Source organism: Erpetoichthys calabaricus, chromosome 1 (assembly GCF_900747795.2).
Source record: "Erpetoichthys calabaricus chromosome 1, fErpCal1.3, whole genome shotgun sequence".
NCBI classification, from domain to species: domain Eukaryota; kingdom Metazoa; phylum Chordata; class Cladistia; order Polypteriformes; family Polypteridae; genus Erpetoichthys; species Erpetoichthys calabaricus.
Genome location: NC_041394.2, coordinates 51,681,990 through 51,702,987, shown reverse-complemented (window position 1 = coordinate 51,702,987; position 20,998 = coordinate 51,681,990). Strand labels below are relative to the sequence as shown.

General features: G+C 37.3%; 1 protein-coding gene across 4 annotated transcripts in view; it reads right to left on the bottom strand.

Annotated features, from left to right (window-relative positions):
• Positions 1 to 892: 892 nt before the first annotated feature.
• dbnlb (drebrin-like b) overlaps positions 893 to 20,998 on the bottom strand; it is an 89,584-nt gene continuing 69,478 nt past the window's right edge. Inside the window, exons 9-15 of one of the 4 annotated variants that reach the window (XM_028799333.2) lie at positions 17,747 to 17,821; positions 17,345 to 17,456; positions 16,799 to 16,900; positions 16,103 to 16,174; positions 10,469 to 10,578; positions 5,026 to 5,116; positions 893 to 3,017 (exon numbers count right to left, since the gene is read on the bottom strand). In XM_028799333.2, the coding sequence (XP_028655166.1) occupies positions 2,875 to 3,017; positions 5,026 to 5,116; positions 10,469 to 10,578; positions 16,103 to 16,174; positions 16,799 to 16,900; positions 17,345 to 17,456; positions 17,747 to 17,821 (705 nt within the window). In that variant the 3' untranslated portion in view covers positions 893 to 2,874. The remainder of the gene's footprint in view (positions 3,018 to 5,025; positions 5,117 to 10,468; positions 10,579 to 16,102; positions 16,175 to 16,798; positions 16,901 to 17,344; positions 17,457 to 17,746; positions 17,822 to 20,998) is intronic. The other 3 variants (XM_028799348.2, XM_028799339.2, XM_028799357.2) reach the window with 3 other exon arrangements.

The window sequence follows — 20,998 nt, the reverse complement described above, 5'->3', positions numbered from 1 at the left end:
GATAAAGACTCACTAACACATTCCTTACAACAGATCATAACACTGTACCAGCATTTCTTTAACCTAGTGCTTTAATCGAAAATCTACTATCCTACCCATTAATTTTCACAAACCTCCATAATTATAGTGGGTCAGGTAACACCACAGCACCGAGCACAGGGCAGAAAGTAACAATGAGGTAAAGAGCGAAGAGATAGAAGTGCCAAGCATTGTGCCAACTTCCAACTGTGCACTTTGCCAAGTCATTAATTAAACGTTATCTGCTACAGAGCAGGAAATTTTGCAGGGTGTTGTATGCCATTTTAGAAATACTAGAGAGTTGTACTTTCTTGTACCCTCTGTAAAATTCATTAGTTTACTAACTGACCACAGCTAATTCACTAATATATCCAAAATATACAAGGCCCCAGAACACACACTCCTACACTTTTACTTTTCTGTACTTGAGACAGACATGGATGTCACTGCTTATACTCTCTGCCACATACAAGTTTCCTTCCAGTTAACCACGCGCTTCATATGTAGAGCTTTGTCAAACACAACTAAGCAATGGGCCTAACTAATTAAAAGAATATATTTGCCTTCTATTGAATTCAGTCTAGAACCACATAGGCAAATAAAAGGCATGAACAAGAAAAATAAAGATAAAAGCATATGCCAAAGTTTTCTGTGTCAATTTCTAATTAAAATTACTGAATTTGAACACTGAATGGTTTCCGGAGCAAGTGTGTCTGAAAAAATGTGTGCCATGTATTCATTAAAAAAAAAAAAATTAATATGAAAGAAAAAAAAAAAACACTCACCTTGAAACTACTTCACTCTGCAAGAATTTTAATCACACATTAGCAAGACAATTATAAGAGATTAAAAAAAAAAATCAGGAGACAACAAATAAAACTTGGTTCATATTTAATAATTGATTTATTTTTAATCATATAAGTTTTTTAAACTCATATTTTCAAGACAACTTAGTCTTTAAAACCAATTATTGTTGATATCATGCTAGCGGAAAAAAGTGGAAAAAAAGACCACACACTTTATGCTTCCATGATTAAGCTCTAACCCATAAGGCAGGACTTTTTCCTTGTCCAGAAAATATACCCAAAAATTATATATAAAGGCTAAAAAGACACCCAACCCCAACCCACACCACCAGAAACTGCTTTAAAATCCTAAGACTGACTCAATTCACTGTGTGAGACAAAAGGCACAAGTACTGTACAACTTCTTGATCATATAAGAAACCTTTTGAACTGACTTTTACATCTGCATTAAACATATATATTTCCACTTTAAACCTTTTAGCACCCTCTTGGCTATTTTGCGTATTAGTATCGTAAGCCTCAGTGTTTAAAAAAAAAAACAAACAAAAAAAAAAAAAAACACACACACACAAAAAATTCTGCTTCCAAAATAATACAAAAATATTCTGAAGTCCATGTCGCAATTCACATTTTAAATTCAATCAGGCTTTCAGACAGGAAAGAATTATAGCTGAAGGGAAACACCAAGTAACACTCCCAAAATTCTAACTATGTTATTAAATGGGTGGCTTTTAGGGTAACATTTGATAACTGTACACCTCAAATGATATGAATGAGACTTTCATCCATGATAAACAATTTTTCAGGATGTAGTATGGTCAGCTAACAGAAAAACATTACACCCCTTCAAACATCAGTGTTCCAAAATAACAGCAAGAGGAAATCAAGTCAATGCAAACAAAATGCAACAGAAAAGAGTATTTTTGAAAAGCAGATTGTGATGTTTTAAGAAAGACACATTTCAATCAGACAATTCAATATAAATCTCATTATTACTGTTTAAAAAACAAATCTGTGATCTGAAAAAATACTTAAATACTACATGCATTACATGTGGCATATAATATTTCTTCAGGTCACAACAGAGGGACCTACAAACCTAAATATACCACCCATGATGTTGCATAGTTGGAAGGATGAGAATGAAAATACAAATATCAACTGCGCACTACACACTTTTGAATTTTTGTGACGTACCAAAAAAAGTCATCACAACAAATTACTGATTGAGTTACAGGTATTGGCATCTACAGGATAATACCTGTAGAACTGAAGGATTCACATAATCCAAGATCTGAATAAAATGAAAAATCATAGTAAGAGTGATCTAGGAGAAAAAATGCTAGATTTATGTCAGCACATTAAAAATAATTCAGGGAAAACTTCTTTGAATCTTTATTTATAAAGACACCATAAAATTATTCTGTGTACAGTATAACCAATTGATTCAGATTTAGAAAGTACAAGGAAAAAAAGACACTTACTGAGAAACTTCTCGTAGGTGGTCTTCTATTGGTCATAATACGATAAATTATTAATTAAAAACAAAACAAGGCAATATGGGAATGCTTATTTAGAATGAATTGGTCCTTACTTTATAGTAAATACCTCCTCTATACCTTCAAACGTTCACCACATCATATACATAGCATGTATGTATACTTGTAGACACAGAGGTGTGGTCTTAGCTGCTGGACTTTACTTAAACTTGCCAAACAATATAGACAGTATCACAGGCCATTACCTTTTTGATGGCAATCTGCAATATACAGCAACATTAAATCTAGGAAAATGAAACTGGCCTTAAATTGATATGTGATGGCAAAAATAAAAGAAAACAAAATTAATAGGAAGATTTAAATGACACAAAGAATAATTTTCTACAACTTTCTTAAAAAAGGAAGCTATTTCATCAGTGGCCATGGTGGTAGGTTCAGTTTGCTTTGGAGGAAATCCACTGGCTAGAGAAAGTAATATGAAAATCAAGTTCACATTTCAATATTTCTCATCCGTCTTCCCCATTACAGTGTTTTCAAGTTTCAAACTTCAGCTAAGAGGTGAGAACTTCAACATAATTGGCTGGAAACATTCCAAAGTTCCCATCAGGAGCAAAACCACGCCACCACCCCTCATCAATCATCTCAATACCAGTGATAATATCATCTGGATCAAATGAAATCTCTGTGTCGTCCGCTGTAAGAAAGAGAAGAAAAAGAAAAAGAACTGAAGACTGTACCACATTTACTCACAACTGCATAAGCTAAAAAGACATGATGGAAATGTTACTTCTGTGAAAACACTGCATTAAGAATATTGTTTTACTTTGACTATTATGTATCTTCAAGGAAATAAAAAGTCAGTAAATGTGGTACAAGAATCTGAGGTAACCATAAATGTTTTTGAACATAATGTCCAAACCTTTAGCATTACATAGATTTTATTACCTTGATAAAAATGCTTTGTTTCACAAAGTTACAGTCGGCTACATCAGGGGGTAGTGCTAGCTAATCCATTGTCTGTAACTCGCATATTTAAATTACAGAGTAATTTTTCTTCAAACAGCAGGTTGCCCAATCTTTCCTATAGTTTGTTGTTAAAGTGTCCAGAAAGGAACTAAACAAGATTAACAAAATATGTTTCATCTAAACCTTAAACATCAGTAGGTTACAAATGGTTTAAAATCTTACTGTTTTTTGTGACAGCCTTTACTTGAACAACATGCTGCAACCTTTAACCCCTCAATTTGACTTTCTACGAGATTCCGATTTATCTTCAAAACCCAGTCCCTTAATTATAAAGCCGTTTGTTTCAATACTCTAAAATTCCTGTCTTCACTGCTTACACCTTGTATACCTCTTTCAAATTGTACATCTTGTGATGCCGATTGCAACTCTTACTCTTCAAAATTCTCTTGGTGAGGTGAGGCTCCTTTCAATTTTGTGTTCAAATTAAATACTTGATAAAACTGCGCTCTCAGTGTTTATGGGAAGGTGTGGCAGTGGTACCTTCTTACATAAGCTTAATTTTAAAGTGGCACATGTATTTTAAAAGACTGTAAGAGTAGCCAACATAGTAAGCCAATTCATCTTTCGAAACTGACAAAAAAAATAAAATAAAATAAAAAGACTGATTCTACATTTTTAATAACTAGTATATTACGTTAAGGAGCTTACATCAAAACTGTCAAATGCTTGCTATCACTTGAATCATGCAATTGCTTCTATTCAGAGATTAGCTCTTATTCTACATAGCATCTTGCATAATAATCTTTCAGAATGCAAAAATAAAAAAAAATCTGAAATACAAAGTTTAGAGAATTTTGAAAAATTCAGTGTCCTGCATTTATTTCCTTTTTATCCTAAAATACACAGTAAAGTAAAAGTAAAGTAAAAGTTGCTAAAGCAATGGATCTGGAAGCACAAGATCGGCAATCTTGTGAATATAAATGTGTAACTCCACTAACCTGCCTGTAATGTAATTGTGAGGTATGTAAACAATATGAGAAAATGCAAACATATTTATCACAAGTGGAGAAAAAAATAAAATAAGCAGATAATGTGTAGCACACAATAATTCACAATAGTGGGGGGTTTCAATACGTTTTTAATGCCATATTCAATATTGTTTAGCAACCCTGAATGGAACAAAAATAAGATAGGATTAGAAATTGATTTACTGATTAATCTGAAAACTATTCTTTCAGAATGTGAGTAAAATACAAACTATGAAAACTATTAATACAAGTATTACTTGCAAATTTTGACACTATTTAAAGAAATGTGAAATTCCCTTGTTTCACAAAGCTGCATGAAACAAACTGTGCATTTCACTAAAAAAGATATTAACAAGTACTGTAGTTTGTTTTCATTAGTCTTTTGGAAAAATGTAATACTGTTGAAAAAGAAGAAATTGCTACCATAAAAATGTAACCTAAAAAATAAATTCTGCTTATTCCTGTGAAGTACTCTTCACCGTGTTTAGGCATAGAGTGCTGTCAAAAGCTCACAGGCAGATACAAGTACAAACTTTGATTACTAATTACATAATGAGACTACAGAAAAACACTTAAGCCTGAACACTTGTTTCTGAAAATAATTTTTGACATTTTTGTGTTTAATATATTGTAGGCTGTGAAAAGGACACTGAACTGTGCGTCTGGCAAGCAGAGAACAGCAAACAGGAAGGATTCAAATTAACCTACCAGCCTGGTAGTCATAAAGTGCTCTGGCACAGATTCCTCTGGCAGCTGCATCTTCCTCAGTGTAATTGTAAGCATCACTTTGAGCCTCCTCCTTTAAAATATGGTAGAAAAAAATACATTTATTAAAAGTTACTGTCCTTCCATTTTTCTTATTCCAGTTTGTTTCTTTTCTCTTTGCATTTTCCAATTATGCATGTCACAAAGGCTGGAGCCTATCCAGGAAACATTAGGTGCACAGCATTGGGCAGGTGGTGTCTACCTCAGCAAGTAACCAGTCCACAACAGAGCAGATACACATACACACACACACACACACACACACACACACACACACACACACACACACACTGGGGTCAATTTAGCATTTCCAATTATGTAAGTTTCTTCAGGTTGACGTGCACTTGCTTTAACATAGGCACGGTAGTAGCACAAAGAGGCCAATCCTACCTCAAGGTGCCGGAGTTTGCATGTTCTCCTTGTGTATTTATAGACTGACTAGTATCAGGGAGTTTTCTTTCAAAATTCTGTCCTCAATTCTTTTATTATGATAACCTCAGCAAGAGTAACTTATAATGCATTAAAATCAATAACTGGTTTGTTGTACATCAGTCTGTTCTATCACACATTCAGCTTTTTTCATTTTTTGAGTATTTTTTTGTACCATACAAGCACACAGCTCACCATGGAAAGTGCAACACACAGGTGTTTTGACACTTTCAAAAATCTAAGACTTTTATTAAAAAAGCAATACAAAGTATTTAGTTCAGATTTCTTGTTATTTTTTAAAAAGTACAATGAAACTCTTTTGAAACTCAATTTCCAGATCTCTTTTACTGTTATACAGTAATTTCCCCTCGGGATTAATTAGTATGTCAACAATCAAAAAAATTAAAATAAGCATTCCCCAGAAACATGGAAGGCATGTTTTCTTAACTAAAACCTTTATGACTTCAAAGTGGATGCATTCGGATAAGTTGTCTTTTTTCACAATGGGTACCTAGTACCCATAAGCTCCATTATAAAACAGAGGGCCAGAATTTTTTTTTAATTTAGAAAATATGCTTTACTTCAGAATATACACTGCCAGGCCAAAAAAAAAAAGTCGCCACCAAAAAAAAAGGTCACACACTCTAGTATTTTGTTGGACCGCCTTTAGCTTTGATTACGGCACACATTTGCTGTGGCATTGTTTCGATAAGCTTCTGCAATGTCACAAGATTTAGTTCCATCCAGTGTTGCATTAATTTTTCACCAAGATCTTGCATTAATGATGGTAGAGTCTGACCGCCTCTCTTCTTACCCTGATGTGCCCATCACTCTGCAACAGGGCAAATCTGGACTCATCAGACCACATGACCTTCTTCCATTGCTCCAGAGTCCAATCTTTATGCTCCCTAGCAAACTGAAGCCTTTTTTTCCGGTTTGCTTCACTGATTAGTGGTTTTCTTACGGCTACACAGCTGTTCAGTCCCAATCCCTTGAGTTCCCTTCGCATTGTGCGTGTGGAAATGCTCTTACTTTCACTATTAAACCTAGACCTGAGTTCTACTGTTGTTTTTCTTCGATTTGATTTCACCAAACGTTTAAGTGATCGCCGATCACAATCATTCAAGATTTTTTTCTGGCCACATTTCTTCCTCGAAAGACGATCCTTCCAGTTTTTAATAATGTGTTGGACAGTTCTTAACCCAATTTTAGTAGTTTCTGCAATCTCCTTAGATGTTTTCTCTGCTTGATGCATGCCAGTGATTTGACCCTTCTCAAACAGACTAACATCTTTTCCACGACCACGAGATGCGTCTTTCGACATGGTTGTTTAAGAAATGAGAAGCAACTCATTGCACCAGTTGGGGTTAAATAACTTGTTGCCAGCTGAAAGATAATCGCCCATGCAGTAATTATCCAATAGGAGGCTCGTACCTATTTGCTTAGTTAAATCCAGATGGCGAATTTTTTTTTGGCCAGGCAGTGTATTTGTGTTAAATTAATATATACCATGATTGTGACAAAATAACTGGTCCTTTAAAGAGGTTTGGCTTGAAAATCATTTTGAAACTTTGGAGCACTTAAGGAATCTTTACACAGAGAAAGAGAGTCTGAAGAAAGAGCATACAGTAGCGACTGCAATATACTATTAAAAAATTATTTACATATTTAAGAGTATTTTTCAAAATTAGGCTTACTTGTGGTAAAGAGAGCGGAACTGAGGGTAGGAACTTGAATGTTGGCAGTATGACTGGTAAGGGAAGAGAGTTAGCAGATATGATGGAGAGAAGGAAGGTTGATATATTGTGCGTGCAAGAGACTAAATGGAAGGGGAGTAAGGCCAGGTGGATCAGAGGTGGATTCAAATTGTTCTATCATGGTGTGGATGGGAGGAGAAATGGGGAAGGAGTTATTCTGAAGGAACAGTATGTCAAGAGTGTTTTGGAGGTGAAATGAGTGTCAGGCAGAGTAATGATTATGAAGCTGGAAATTGGAGGTGTGATGATGAATGTTGTTAGTGCATATGCACCGCAAGTTTTTTGGAGTGAGTTGGATGAAGTGATGAACAGTGTACCCAAGGGACAGAAAGTGGTGATTGCAGCGGATTTCAATGGACATGTTGGTGAAGGAAACAGTGGAGATGAGGAGGTGATGGGTAGGTATGGTGTCAAGAAGAGGAATGAAGGTGGTCAGAGGATAGTGGATTTTGCCAAAAGCATGGACATGGCTGTGGTGAATACGTATTTTAAGAAGAGGGAGGAACATAGGGTTACGTACAAGAGTGGAGGAAGACGCACACAGGTAGATTACATCCTATGCAAAAGAGTTGATCTGAAGGAGATTGAAGACTGCAAAGTGGTGGCAGGGGAAAGTGTAGTTAAGCAGCATAGGATGGTGGTCGGTAGGATGACGTTGGAGATCAAGAAGAGGAAGAGAGTGAGGGCGGAGCCAAGGATCAAATGGTGGAAGCTGAAAAAGGAAGACTGCAAGGCTGAGTTTAGGGAGGAGGTGAGATAGGCACAATTACCAGACAGGGAAAGATGTGCAGCAGGTTAGGCAGGTGATAAAGGATAAAGATGGAATCGTACTCACAAGCGAGGAGAGTGTGTTGAGCAGATGGAAAGAGTACTTTGAGAGGCTGATGAATGAAGAGAACGAGAGACAGAAGAGGTTGGATGATGTGGAGATAGTGAATCAGGAAGTGCAACAAATTAGCAAGGAGGAAGTAAGGACAGCTATGAAGAGGATGAAAAATGGAAAGGCCGTTGGTCTAGATGAAATACCTATGGAAGCATGGAGGTGTTTAGGAGAGATGGCAGTGGAGTTTTTAACCAGATTGTTTAAAGGATACTTGGAAAGTGAGAGGATGCCTGAGGAGTGCAGAAGAAGTGTACTGGTGCCGATATTTAAGAATAAGGGGGATGTGCAGGACTGCAGTAACTACAGGGGAATAAAATTGATGAGCCATAGCATGAAGTTATGGGTAGTGGAAGCTAGATTAAGAAGTGAGGTGATGATTAGTGAGCAGCAGTATGGTTTCATGCCAAGAAAGAGCACCACAGATGCAATGTTTGCTCTGAGGATGTTAATGGAGATGTTTAGAGAAGGCCAGAAGGAGTTGCATTGCGTCTTTGTGGACCTGGAGAAAGCATATGACAGGGTGCCTCAAGAGGAGCTGTGGAATTGTATGAGGAAGTCGGGAGTGGCAGAGAAGTATGTTAGAGTTGTACAGGATATGTACGAGGGCAGTGTGACAGTGGTGAGGTCTGCAGCAGGACTGCGACAGATGCATTCAACGTGGAGGTGGGATTACATCAGGGATCAGCTCTGAGCCCTTTCTTATTTGCAATGGTGAAGGACAGGTTGACAGAGGAGATTAGACAGGAGTCCCCGTGGACTATGATGTTTACTGATGACATTATGATCTGTAGCGATAGTAGGGAGCAGGTTGAGGAGACCCTGGAGAGGTGGAGATATGCTCTAGAGAGGAGAGGAATGAAGGTCAGTAGGAACAAGACAGAATACATGTGTGTAAATGAGAGGGAGGTCAGTGGAATGGTGAGGATGCAGGGAGTAGAGTTGGTGAAGGCGGATGAGTTTAAATACTTGGGATTGTGGAAGAGAGGTGAAAAAGAGTGCAGGCAGGGTGGAATGGGTGGAGAACAGTGTGTCAGGAGTAATTTGTGACAGACGGGTATCAGTAAGAATGAAAGGGAACGTCTACAGTATGGTAGTGACACCAGCTATGTTATATGGGTTGGAGACGGTGGCACTGACCAGAAAGCAGGAGACAGAGCTGGAGGTAGCATAGTTAAGGATGCTAAGATTTGCACTGGGTGTGACAAGGATGGATAGGATTAGAAACGAGTACATTAGAGGGTCAGCTCAAGTTGGACAGTTGAGAGACAAAGTCAGAGAGGCTTGGACATGTGCAGAGGAGAGATGCTGGGTATATTGGGAGAAGGATGCTAAGGATAGAGCTGCCAGGGAAGAGGAAAAGAGGAAGGCCTAAGCGAAGGTTTATGGATGTGGTGAGAGAGGACATGCAGGTGATGGGTGTAACAGAACAAGATGCAGAGGACAGAAAGATATGGAAGAAGATGATCCGCTGTGGCAACTCCTAACGGGAGCAGCCGAAAGAAGAAGGTGGCAGCTTACTTGTGGTACAAACATATGAAGATCAAATATACTTATTTCTAATACCTGCAATTGAACTACATTGTATTTTCAGAACCTTTTCCATTGTATATCTATTTATAGTTTTATAAGGGGTGCTTTTCTACTCTGTGGTGTCTGGGATCATGGCATCACAACAAGACAGGCCCATCAAATCAACAAGCTACTTAAAAGGGCAGACTCGGTTATGGGATGCACTCTGGATACCCTGGAGATAGTAGCAAAGGAGAGATTTAAAACAAAACTGAGTGCCATTATAAACAATGTTGCACATCCTGTCTATGATGCACTGAGTACATTCAGCCAATAAATTATTCAGTAAAAGTTTGTTAAGAAACGGTATTGGGGCTCCTTCACACCAACAGCAATATACCTGTATACATTTCTCACGGGGAAAGGGACTGCCATGTCGTAAGTTTTTCTATTCTTTTAGAATTGTCTGCTTTTTTACTCATACTGTTTGTGTGTGTGTGTGTATATATTTATATATATATATATATATATATATATATATATATATATATATATATATATATATATATATATATATATATATATATATATATATTATATATACATACACACACACACACACACACATATACATAAACATACACGTTATTTATTTATTTAAATAGTTTCTGTAAAAAGACACATTTCATCAGGGGGACAAATAAAGTTCTATGTATCAATCTTTATGCAAATAAAACTTTCTGGCAGCCTCAGTTCATCCTCATGAACTCAGCAGTTTAAGGTCAAATCAAAGCTATCATATGCTTACCTGAGAAGTCTCCTCATACAGATTCTCTTCCACTGCAACATCCTCATACACGTCACCCGAGTCCTCTGATGGGTTTTGATAAAGATCCTCAGACTGATAGGTTTGTGATTCTATTAGAGGAAAAAAGTCACGTGAAGCTGCATTTCACAAAGAAAAACATGTTTCATTAAATCTCTAAAAGGAATGGTGACCTGATTACTCAACTCTTATCTTCAGCCAGTTACTTCATATACAGTTAGGTCCATAAATATTTGGACAGAGACAACTTTTTTTCTAATTTTGGTTCTGTACATTACCACAATGAATTTTAAATGAAACAACTCAGATGCAGTTGAAGTGCAGACTTTCAGCTTTAATTCAGTGGGGTGAACAAAACGATTGCATAAAAATGTGAGGCAACTAAAGCTTTTTTTTTTTTTACACAATCCCTTCATTTCAGGGGCTCAAAAGTAATTGGACAATTGACTCAAAGGCTATTTCATGGGCAGGTGTGGGAAAGTCCGTCGTTATGTCATTATCAATTAAGCAGATAAAAGGCCTGGAGTTGATTTGAGGTGTGGTGCTTGTATGTGGAAGATTTTCCTGTGAACAGACAACATGTGGTCAAAGGAGCTCTCCATGCAGGTGAAAGAAGCCATCCTTAAGCTGCGAAAACAAAAAAAAACCCATCCAAGAAATTGCTACAATGTTATAAGTGGCAAAATGTACAGTTTGGTACATCCTGAGAAAGAAAGCAAGCACTGGTGAACTCAGCAACGCAAAAAGACCTGGATGTCCACGGAAGACAACAGTGGTGGATGATCACAGAATCATTTCCATGGTGAAGAGAAACCCCTTCACAACAGCCAACCAAGTGAACAACACTCTCCAGGGGGTAGGCGTATCGATATCCAAGTCTACCATAAAGTGAAGACTGCATGAAAGTAAATACAGAGGGTGCACTGCAAGGTGTAAGCCACTCATAAGCCTCAAGAATAGAAAGGCTAGATTGGACTTTGCTAAAGAACATCTAAAAAAGCCAGCACAGTTCTGGAAAAACATTCTTTGGACGGGTGAAACCAAGATCAACCTCTACCAGAATGACGGCAACAAAAAAGTATGGAGAAGGCGTGGAACAGCTCATTATCCAAAGCATACCACATCATCTGTAAACACGGTGGAGGCAGTGTGATGGCTTGGGTGTGCATGGCTGCCAGTGGCACTGGGACATTAGTGTTTATTGATGATGTGATACAGGACAGAAGCAGCCGAATGAATTCTGAGGTGTTCAGAGACATTCTGTCTGCTCAAATCCAGCTAAATGCAGTCAAATTGACTGGGCGGCGTTTCATGATACAGATGGACAATTGACCCAAAACATACAGCCAAAGCAAACCAGGAGTTTATTAAAACAAAGAAGTGGAAAATTCTTGAATGGCCAAGTCAGTCACCTGATCTTAACCCAATTGAGCATGCATTTTCACTTGTTGAAGACTAAACTTCAGACAGAAAGACCCACAAACAAACAGCAACTGAAAGCCACTGCACTAAAGGCCTGGCAGAGCATTAAAAAGGAAACCCAGCATCTGGTGATGTCCATGAGTTCAAGACTTCAGGCTGTCATTGCCAGCAAAGGGTTTTCAACCAAGTATTAGAAATGAACATTTTATTTCCAGTTATTTAATTTGTCCAACTACTTTTGAGCCCCTGAAATGAAGGGAGTGTTAAAAAAATGCTTTAGTTGCCTCACATTTTTATGCAATCGTTTTGTTCACCCCACTGAATTAAAGCTGAAAGTCTTCACTTCAACTGCATCTGAGTTGTTTCATTTAAAATTCTTTGTGGTAATGTACAGAACCAAAATTAGAAAAAAGTTGTCTCTGTCCAAATATTTATGGACCTAACTGTACCTAGCATGTTGGTTAGCTCTGTTTTGAAAAGACAGTATTAGTTGCACTGCTTCATAGCTGTCATAATAAAATTGCATATGAACTAAATTAAAAACATAGTAATCACAGCTGTAGTTTGCTGTATTTTGGAAGTTATAATCATTTAAATTAGATGTGCATAAAGATGCTTTAAATTAAGAAAAATTCTATTATTCATTTATTTAGTTATAATTGACACTAATCAAGTTGCTGTGACATGGTTGTATGAGATAAAATTCTCCGTTTCCCCACTACAAAGGGTAGAGCTATACAACTTTATAATTTGTACTAAAAAAATAGAAGAAGACACATTTACAGTACATCAAAAGATTTTCATTTTTTTGTTCAATTTCTTTCTTGCAGAAGACACCACGCAGTTTAATGCTAAAAAAATAATAGCCGTAGTACTATTCATTTCTAAACTCTTTAACAAGTCAACTTTGATGCAAAGCAAACATAAAGGTTAAATAAACTGCTCAAAAAATTAAAAGAACACTTTGAAAACACATACGATCTCAATGGGAAAAAAATCATGCTGGATATCTATACTGATATGGACTGGGTAATGTGTTAGGAAAGAAAGGATGCCACATTGTTTGATAGAAATGAAAATTATCAACCTACAGAGGGCTGAATTCAAAGACACCCTGAAAATCAAAGTGAAAAAATGATGCGGCAGACTAGTCCATTTTGCCAAAATGTCATTGCAGCAACTCCAAATCGTACTCAGTAGTTTGTAATATGGCCCCCACGTGCTTGTATACATGCCGGACAATGTTGGGGCATGCTCCTAATGAGACGATGGATGGTGTCCTGGGGGATCTCCACCCAGATCTGGATCAGGGCATCATTGAGTTCCTGGACAGTCTAAGGTGCAACCAGGCGTAGTCGGATGGACCGAAACATAATGTCCCAGAGGTGTTCTATTGGATTTAGTTTAGGTGAGTGTGAGGGCCCGTCAATTGTATTAATTCCTTCATCCTCCAGGAACTGCCTACATACTCTTGCAACATGAGGCCGGGCATTGTTGTACACCAGGAAGAACCCAGGACCCACTGCATCAGCATAGGGTTGGACAATGGGTCGTCCAAGGATTTCATCCCAATACCTAATGGCAGTCAAGGTGCCGTTGTCTAGCCTAATGAGGTCTGTGCGTCCCTCCATGGATATGCCTCCCCAAGCCATCACTGACCCACCACCAAACTGGTCATGCTGAACGTTGTTACAGGCTGCATAACATTCTCCACAGCTTCTCCAGACCCTTTCACGTCTTTCACATGTGCTCAGGGTGAAACTGCTCTCATCTGTGAAAAGCACAGGGCGCCAGTTGTGGACCTGCCAATTCTGGTATTCTATGGCAAATGCCAATCGAGCTCCACGGTGCTGGGCAGTGAGCACAGGACCCACTAGGGGACGTCGGGCCCTCAGGCCACCCTCATGAAGTCTGCTTTTGATTGTTTGGTCAGACACATTCACACCAGTGGCCTGCTGGAGGTCATTTTGTTCGGCTCTGGCAGTGCTCATCCGGTTTTTCCTCGCCCAAAGGAGCAGATACCGGTCCTCCTAATGGGTTAAGGACCTTCCACGGCCCTGTCCAGCTCTCCTAGGTTAACTGCCTGTCTCCTGGAATCTCCTCCATGCCCCTCAGACTGTGCTGGGAGACACAGAAAGCCATCTGGCAATGGCATGTATTGATGTGCCATCCTGGAGAAGTTGGACTACCTGTGCAACCTCTGCTGGGTTCAGGTATCACCTCATGCTACCAGTAGTGGCATTTGCCATAGCCAAATACAAAACTAGTGAAAAAACAGTCAGAAAAGATGAGGAGGGAAAAATGTCAGTGGCCTCAACCTGTTAAACCATTCCTGTTTTGGGGGTCGCCTCATTTGTTGCCCCTCTAGTGCATCTGTTGTTAATTTCATTAACACCAAAGCACGTGAAACTGATTAACAACCCCCTCTGCTACTTAACTGACCAGATCAATATCCTAGAAGTTTCACTGACTTGATGCTATACTCTGACTAAGAAGTGTTCCTTTAATTTTTTTGAGCAGTATATGTTATGAAAATGTACAGTATTTGCCTCTAGTTTAATTTTCTGTAGTACGGTATAATTTTCAAAATAAATGTCAGATCTTCACCCAACAACAATGCACATAAGAGATCCTTGGTTAAGAAAAAAGACAATGTTTTAAAACATTGGAAAACGCCATATAATGTACAATGCCCAATTTGATAAAGGAATTATGCCAATTCAAGATCAAGGTCTTTTTATTGTCACATGTACATTGCACAGTAAAATTACTTGCATAATGTTCCTTACAGACAAAACAATCAACATAAAATATCAAGAAAAAAAAAAGGTCAGTAATCAGTTACTCCATCTTTAAGAGGTAATAACTGGAAGTAAGCACAGTTTTTAATCAGTCACCCCCCAGTGTGAAGGCCAAGTCATGCAGGATCTCATGCAGCAAAACACGAACAAACCAAAATCACAGTACTACTTTTCACTCATCAATCCTAAAACATTATTCCAAAACTTTACAGGATCATTTAAATGCATTTAAGCCTACTTGAGCCGAGCTTTCATGGTCCTACTAGACTATAATGCTCCGATGTGGACTGCATTTTTGTAGCCTCTTTCTGATGGTGGATCATAGGTGAGGTGACAGAGGCCTACAATGCCATAAATGTACAGTACTTGTAGTGATTTTTTCACTTTCATTATGGCGAGATTTTTTTTTTTTGACCATTATTCAGACAAACACTACACCCTTATAATAAATTGCTCTACAGCCACTTACACCCTGATAGACAACTCCCAGGTACTTCTTTACACTGAGCCATGATGTACCTATGTGCTAACAACTTATTATACTGGCCATCATTGGTCTAAACCAGGCCAGAACTTTAATTAATATAGTTAAACTGATTATAATTATCACTTTAATGGGGATGTGTTCATAAGTTTTGCAATTTTTTTTCATAATTAAAATGTGTACATTTAAATTCTGTGAAAACCAATTTTCTCAGATTATTGCCTGCATATTAAAACATTAAAAGGTCAGAAGAACTGTAAAGTTAATAAATCAATATTTACTTTAATCATTAATAGCACCTGTAAATACGTATTAAAATACATATCTGACTGAAACTGTATAGAAGGAACACATAAGTAATTATTAACTAAACAGTAAAAAAAACACTTAACTACCAAAATTACCTCTTGTATTTGAATACCAGACTCCTTCCCTTTTCCATAAACACACTGGTCATCATGGCAAAGATTGAGCTTAAATGATCAGATATCATTTGGGTGAGCTTGCATTTTGAACTCGTATAAAGATAAATGTTCCCTACATTATAACATATTGCAAAACATTTATAAAGGGAAGCTGCGCAAACAATAATTCTTAACTAATGCAAAGCTTGGTAATAGTTATGCTTTTGGGCTGAAACAGAGTAAATTCTGTGAAGTGTGATGATCCTGTTGTAGGCTTTGTATGTCCCCGTTGTTTTAATAAAAAGCATCAACAGCAGAATTTAAGGATCAAGGCAGCAAAAAGGGTAAAGGTTAAACGCATGAACAGCAGAAGCAATATGTATCATCCTATGGAATCCTCCTTTCAGCTCCTACATCACTGGAACATACTTTTGCAATGAAGGCTTACAGAAATTCTACTTTTAGAAAATGATTACAGTGACAAGTATTGTTCATTCAAACCCACCTGTCCAGTGCTCTTGTTGTGGTACTTCCTGTTTAGCCTGCTCAAAGTTTGATTTCTCTTGTATATTTGGCTCTGGATTGAACACAAAAATGATTATTAACTCAAAGTTTTTTCTTGTAGATAAAACAAACCAAAGGATGAATCTTTGTTTCAACTTCATTACATATCTTAAATGTATCAAAATACACACAGTATACTTACTACCTCAATAATATGTATAGAAACAAATAAAAATCAGTGTGCTGTACAAATGTATGGACAAAGCAAATTTTACATAAGCATGAGTATCTCTTTCCACTTGCTAATTAATGAAGTATAGCAAAGGAGAATAAGCCAAGTAGAGAGAGAACATTACAATTATTAGAATGCAAATATATTTGGACTGCTATGGTTTTATTAACAGTAAGCACTCTGTGGACCTGCTAAGTTTGTTAAGCAGATGGACATGACGGCAACAGTATTAAAATGTTAAACATGAATATCTAGGTTAAAAAGCACAGGCATAGGAATGGCATTTTACATGAACAAAGATAAGGGAGGGATTACAACTGTTTACCTTACCTCACAGAGATTTTAATCACTCAAGTTCATAACGACTAAGGAAGTGACCTTTTTTTCCCCCCAAATGTTACCATTTGGACAAAAAAAATCAAACAAAACATGGAGTCAGATAAAATACCCAGAGAAATGGCAGACCTGCAACAGGTGAAACCAGCATGGGAAAAGCTGGTTGCTGGTGAGATGGGGACCGCTCTGGGTCACTGGGTTGCCTGGATAGAAATGGACTTTGCAACCTCCCTGAATGAAAGATACAAAGGAAACCACTGCAACACACAGCAAAAGGAAAATGGGCAAGCAAAGACAAACAACATAGATCAACCAAATAAGCTTTATTATCAATAGAAAGCTGACATCATGAAAGCAGTCAAGTTAAATGCAGAAAAACAGAAAGCAGAGGATGAAATGCAAATAAAAATGTCTACATGAAAAATGTCTAATGAAAAAAGTTTTAAAACAATAGGTTTGAATGAATCATCTACAAAATGTTTAAACTGTACGGAATACTAAAAAAAAAAAAAAATTCTACAAAACTAAATGCACTATACTTACAGAACAACATAAATTTCATAAAGCCCTCTATTTTAATTATATTAATTTGAAAGTTCATTTACTTAAGTTGGTAGTTGATGTTATAAATAATAATAAATTCATCCCATAATGTCTAGATAAAGTGACATTTACCTGGCTGAGTACTGGCAGACAAGCCACTACCTTCTGAGGACAAACCACGCTCTTTTTGTCTGAAAATATCTCGGGGGTTCACTGTCCTCTGAGAGATTAAGGAAGCAGCCTCCTATGTAAAACAAGTAAATTAGATGAGCCTTACAGGAAAATAACTTTTCCCCTCTCACTTGAAGCCATCACCAATACCCCAAGTCCTCCTAGCGACAGCCATCAGATTAGAAAGTAAAGGTACCCACAAGAGACCAAGCATTCCACCATTTGAGTATTTAAAGAAGCATATCATCTCACATCTTTTCAATCTCTCAATTCCAATAAGTTTTCCATAATCTGTTTATTTTTGATGTGCCCACTGCATGCTATGTACCCAAGTTCAAATATCTGAAACCAGTATCAACTCACAATAGCTTTTTCAACAGATTCACTGCGTTTAAAGCTTTTCCTCTGAGAAGCTTGCTCTTCCCTCTCTTGGTTCTCCTAAGGATGGTATCATGTTTGCACTTAGAGAATCAGTATTATAACTTTACACAAGAAAAAAATAATAAAAAAACAATCTGAGCAGAATAAGGAATAATACATCCAAATGTAAATGTAACACTGTACCCCAAATTTAACTTGTAATGGCATTGCTTGACAATATTTTGTTTAAATACATATACATGTACCACACACACATCCAGACTTGTATACAGGCAGGTCTCAGGTTATGGCAATTTTGTAAATACAGACAACGCAATTAAAACTTTTTCTATTCAAATGAATTTCTCTTAATTTTATGTGGTAGTTTTTGCTTATTTATGAATGAAGCAACTTAGGTTTGATACAGATGAATACATAGCATAGCATACACACACACACTCTCTCTCTATTATATATATATATATATATATATATATATATATATATATATATATATATATATATATATATATATATACACATACACATATACATATATATATATATATATATATATATATATATATATACACACATATACACACATGCATACATATACATATATACACATATACATACATATACATATATACACACACAAAATCCTAAGCCTAAAAGTGCAACGATTTTATCTGATGTTTTTATGTCATGTTTTTTGTCATGATTTAAATCAGGATTATTTTAAAACCTAAATATATACAGTTGTGCTTGAAAATTTGTGAACCCTTTAGAATTGTCTATATTTCTGCATAAATATGACCCAAAACATCATCAGATTTTCACTCAAGTCCTAAAAATTGGTAAAGAGAAACCTGTTAAACAAATGAGACAAAAATATTATACTTGGTCATTTATTTATTGAGGAAAATGATCGAATATTACATACAGTATTTATGAGTGGCAAAAGTATGTGAACCTCTAGGATTAGCAGTTATTTTGAAGGTGAAATTAGAGTCAGGTGTTTTCAATCAATGGGATGACAATCAGGTGTTAGTGTACACCCTGTGTTATTTAAAGAACAGGGATCTATCAAAGTCCACTCTTCACAACATATGTTTGTGGAAGTGTATCATGGCACGAACAAAGGAGATTTCTGAGGACCTCAGAAAAGAGTTGTTGATGCTCATCAGGCTGGAAAAGGTTACAAAACCATCTCTAAAGAGTTTGGACTCCACCAATCCACAGTCAGACAGATTGTGTACAAATGGAGGAAATTCAAGACCATTGTTACCCTCCCCAGAAGTGGTTGACCAACAAAGATCACTCCAAGAGTAAAGCGTGTAATAGTCGGCGAGGTCACAAAGGACCCCAGGGTAACTTCTAAGCAACTGAAGGCCTCTCTCACATTGGCTAATTTTCATGTTCATGTGTCCACCATCAGGAGAACACTGAACAACAATGGTGTGAATGGCAGGGTTGTAAGGAGAAAGCCACTGCTCTCCAAAAAAACATTGCTGCTCATCTGCAGTTTGCTAAAGATCACGTGGACAAACCAGAAGGCCATTGGAAGAATGTTTTGTGGATGGATGAGACCAAAATAGAACTTTTTGGTTTAAATGAAAAGCGTTATTTTTGGAGAATGGAAAACACTGCATTCCAGCATAAGAACCTTATCCCTTTTGTGAAACATGGTGGTGGTAGTATTATGGTTTGGGACTGTTTTGCTGCATCTGTGCCAGGACGGCTTGCCTTCATTGATGGAACAATGAATTCTGAATTATATCAGAGAATTCTAAAGGAATATGTCAGGACATCTGTCCATGAACTGAATCTCAAGAGAAGGTGGGTCATGCAGCAAGACAACGACCTTAAGCATACAAGTCGTTCTACCAAAGAATGGTTAAAGAAGAATAAAGTTAATGTTTTGGAATGGCCAAGTCAAAGTCCTGACCTTAATCTAATCGAAATGTTGTGGAAGGACCTGAAGTGAGCAGTTAATGTGAGGAAACCCACCAACATCCCAGAGTTGAAGCTGTTCTATATGGAGGAATGGGCTAAAATTCCTCCAAGCCGGTGTGCAGGACTGATCAACAGTTACCGGAAACATTTAGTTGCAGTTATTGCTGCAATGGGGGGTCACACCAGATACTGAAAGCAAAGGTTCATATACTTTTGCCACTCACAAATATGTAATATTCGATCATTTTCCTTAATAAATAAATGACCAAGTATAATATTCTTGTCTCATTTGTTTAACTGGTTTCTCTTTATCTACTTTTAGGACTTGAGTGAAAATCTGATGATGTTTAAGTCATATTTATGCAGAAATATAGAAAAGTCTAAAGGGTTCACAAACTTTCAAGCACAACTGAATGTTTGGTATCATTCTTTCAGATTTAACTTTAATGTAATGTTGCTAGATTTTCAGATTCTTATTCTGTTTTTAAATTATAAACTGAAATATCAACAAAGTCGTGGTTTTTATTTTTGATCGAGTAAACGTTCTTTCACAGGAACAAACTATAAAAAAAATTTCATACACCAATGTTTGTATTTAGGTGATTTACAGTTAGGTCCATAAATATTTGGACAGAGACAACTTTTTTCTAATTTTGGTTCTGTACATTACCACAATGAATTTTAAATGAAACAACTCAGATGCAGTTGAAGTGCAGACTTTCAGCTTTAATTCAGTGGGGTGAACAAAATGATTGCATAAAAATGTGAGGCAACTAAAGCATTTTTTAACACAATCCCTTCATTTCAGGGGCTCAAAAGTAATTGGAGAAATTAAATAACTGGAAATAAAATGTTCATTTCTAATACTTAGTTGAAAACCCTTTGCTGGCAATGACAGCCTTAAGTCTTGAACTCATGGACATCACCAGATGCTGGGTTTCCTCCTTTTTAATGCTCTGCCAGGCCTTTACTGCAGCGGCTTTCAGTTGCTGTTTGTTTGTGGGCCTTTCTGTCTGAAGTTTAGTCTTCAACAAGTGAAATGCATGCTCAATTGGGTTTAAGATCAGGTGACTGACTTGGGGGCGGCACGGTGGCGCAGTGGGTAGCGCTGCTGCCTCACAGTTGGGAGACCTGGGTTCGCTTCCCGGGTCCTCCCTGCGTGGAGTTTGCATGTTCTCCCCGTGTCTGTGTGGGTTTCCTCAGGGCGCTCCGGTTTCCTCCCACAGTCCAAAGACATGCAGGTTAGGTGGATTGGCGATTCTAAATTGGCCCTAGTGTGTGCTTGGTGTGTGGGTG